Genomic DNA, 2594 nt, shown 5'->3' on the forward strand with positions numbered 1-2594 from the left:
GAGTTCTGCGGAAGAGAGATTAGATGCCGTGAATAGGTGGGAATTCCGAGGCTCGTCCCAGACCGGCGAGTGACGGTTGAAGTCGCCGAGCCATATAACGTGGGTCCTTCCCCGATTTCTATTGCTCTTCATGTGCTTCTTGGTCTCCGTTGCAAGTAGATGCAGGGTGTCAGAGTGTTTCTGGTCATTGTATATGTTGTACATATACAGGGTGTCAGTGTCAGTGGTGACGCGGATAGCAGTTAGATCGTTAGACAAAACAGGTATAGGCTCCCAGGTGTTGGAAGACATAGTCTGATTATTTACCAGGAGAATTGATCGCGCGGGCTTGTCTCCGTCTTTGTGACCGGGCGGGTAGACTACTGTCCAGTAGCGGCCGGCGCGGGTGTTTCGAAGGTGGTCGATGTAGGGTTCTTGAAGAGCTAGAATATCGATTGTTGTCGGGTGTAGGTTATTGAGCAGGTCGAGCTGCGCTATTGGGGATGTGTTTAAGTTTTGCTGCCAAACACGAAGCCTGCCTTCTGCGGACGGCACATCAGGGAGGGCAAAACGGTCGCCAGGCATTAGGTCAATGAGGAGGTGTGGGGCACACTGTCAGTATCATTCCGACGCATGGGAGATCGTCGACGGCTGCGGTCACCCCAGCCATTGTCGCGCGGCCGGCTGTCGGCCGTGGAGTAGTGATCAAGGGTAGTTTGACGTGTTCGGCCGGTCTCCGCTGCAGCTGCCGCAGCACGCGCTCTCTGTGATGGGCGAGTCGAAGGTGGAATGTCCGGGTGTAGTTGCGGGTTGTTTCGTGAGGCCGTCGAGGGATGTGGTTGGCTGTTCATTGTAGCAGACTCGGGAGGACGTTCGGGGTCGGTAGTTGGCGTGTACACCTGTTCAGACTCATGCGGCTTTATGTCAGCACTGGGTTCCCAGGTGCGAGGATCAGAGGTAGGGTAATAGCGGTACTCATCCTCCGGTCGGTTCCGAGCAAAGTTGGCATACTTCGCTCGGAAGGTGGGGCACGCACGGTCCCATGCACCATGTCCCGCCATCTCGCAATTTACGCAGAACCGGTCTTCACGGGATTGCACCATGCAGTCGGCTGTGCGGTGCTCTTTACCGCATGTTCCACAAGTGTCTCGCTCGTTCGGGCATTCAGCTGCGAGGTGGTTCGATCCTATCATATGGCATCGCAGGCAGCGCCTCGGTTCAGGGAGTAATTTGCGGGCGTAGACCCGTTTACCTTCGACGATCAGTCCATCTCGTATGACCATGTTGGCGTCGTCGGGAGAGCCAAACGACATGAATAAGTGCGCGACAGCTTGGAAGGGACGTCGTCGGTTGATGGGCTTGAGCCAACGCGTGGCTTGAATGGCGTGTGTTGGAAGCGCGGCGTCAGTTTCAATTTTTCGTACCTCGTGCTCGCTAGTGGGGTCGAAATCAGTAGAGACGAATTCAATGATGATCGGATACTTGTTGCTTTTAGCAACACTGTTCCCGCCATCGTAAAAGGAGAGGAATCGGGGCATGACGTCCGGTTCACGGAGCCAAGTCGCAGCTTCAATGGAGTTCATTTCGAATATGACACCCCCATTCTTCAGTCGTCGCGCGCTTCGGAAGGTGACACCGCCCGCTGGGGCCTTGGCACTTTCCTCACCCATCTGTTCCATGGCAATGCTCGCCTTCATGATTAGTTCACGTTCACTGAGAGCTTGGCTCCCTTCTCCGGTAGCCTGGGGATCACGGTCAATGAGTACCTGACGTTGTCGTGCATCACCTCTTGCCACTACACGTGTGTGTGCGGCTGGAACATTGCGCCGGGCTGCTGCAGCATAGGTGAGTAGTTCCCTATCAGCTGCTGTCATGCCCCCTGGTCCTCCGGACGAGGAACACGTCGCACCCGCTCCGGGTTGTGCGCTCAGTTGTATCTCTTTCTGAGCTTGCCGCGAGGCTTCTGCGAGCGCTTCCACGCCCTTCTCTATCTCCCCCCTAATATTCTTTCGATACTGTTCAAGGTCACGCACCTGCTCCTTCGCCCGGTTCACACATCCTTCCAGCTCGATTCGAGTTTGCTCTAGTTTGTCAATTCCATCATCAAGTATGTTATAGGCCGCCATGGTCTTGTGGCATACTTGATTTGCCACTTCCGAGGTGATCAGTTCCATGTCGACAGCGTCAGCAATTCGAGAGAATGCGACAAGGCATTCCACAGTGGTCGCAGCGGGAGCAGCCGCGCGAGCGAGGTGCAATAGGCCGTCTCGTATTATTAGCAGGCTCATTGATTGCCCACCCGGAATTAGTTCCTTGGACTCAAGAAGCTCAATAGCCCTCTCAACACTGTCGACTTTTTCAATAGCCGTACTGTACGCAGCATCGCTGTTGCCCGTCATTGGGGTGCTGTTTCGCGTCGTGCGTCGCGTTTGCGGGCCTCCTGGCGGTGGCTTGCCGCTAGTTGATGCCATAGATAATATTACTTCTGTCGTTGAAGTAGTGTAGACTCTAGTACTAGTTGATATACGAGCCGCACGTCTGCTTTTCCCGCTCCTATGGGTGCAGACCGTGGGAAAGTTGCCGGAGATGGTAGTCTAAAGCAAGAAGGAGCCACC

General features: G+C 54.9%; 3 protein-coding genes across 3 annotated transcripts; all 3 read right to left on the minus strand.

Moving 5' to 3' along the window:
• Positions 1 to 135: 135 nt before the first annotated feature.
• POSPLADRAFT_1089440 (hypothetical protein) lies at positions 136 to 456 on the minus strand (the record flags this gene model as incomplete). The annotated part of the gene is made up of 1 exon (XM_024483072.1): positions 136 to 456. A coding segment is annotated over one exon (321 nt), but the record flags the coding sequence as incomplete, so codon positions are not given.
• Positions 457 to 917: 461 nt separating this feature from the next.
• On the minus strand, positions 918 to 1667 carry POSPLADRAFT_1084323 (hypothetical protein; the record flags this gene model as incomplete). The annotated part of the gene is made up of 1 exon (XM_024483026.1): positions 918 to 1667. A coding segment is annotated over one exon (750 nt), but the record flags the coding sequence as incomplete, so codon positions are not given.
• A 222-nt stretch (positions 1668 to 1889) lies between these two features.
• POSPLADRAFT_1099744 (hypothetical protein) lies at positions 1890 to 2378 on the minus strand (the record flags this gene model as incomplete). The annotated part of the gene is made up of 1 exon (XM_024483188.1): positions 1890 to 2378. A coding segment is annotated over one exon (489 nt), but the record flags the coding sequence as incomplete, so codon positions are not given.
• Between the last annotated feature and the right edge of the window lie 216 nt (positions 2379 to 2594).

The sequence above is a fragment of the Postia placenta genome (genome assembly GCF_002117355.1).
Source record: "Postia placenta MAD-698-R-SB12 unplaced genomic scaffold POSPLAscaffold_281, whole genome shotgun sequence".
Taxonomy (NCBI): Eukaryota; Fungi; Basidiomycota; class Agaricomycetes; order Polyporales; family Adustoporiaceae; genus Rhodonia; species Rhodonia placenta.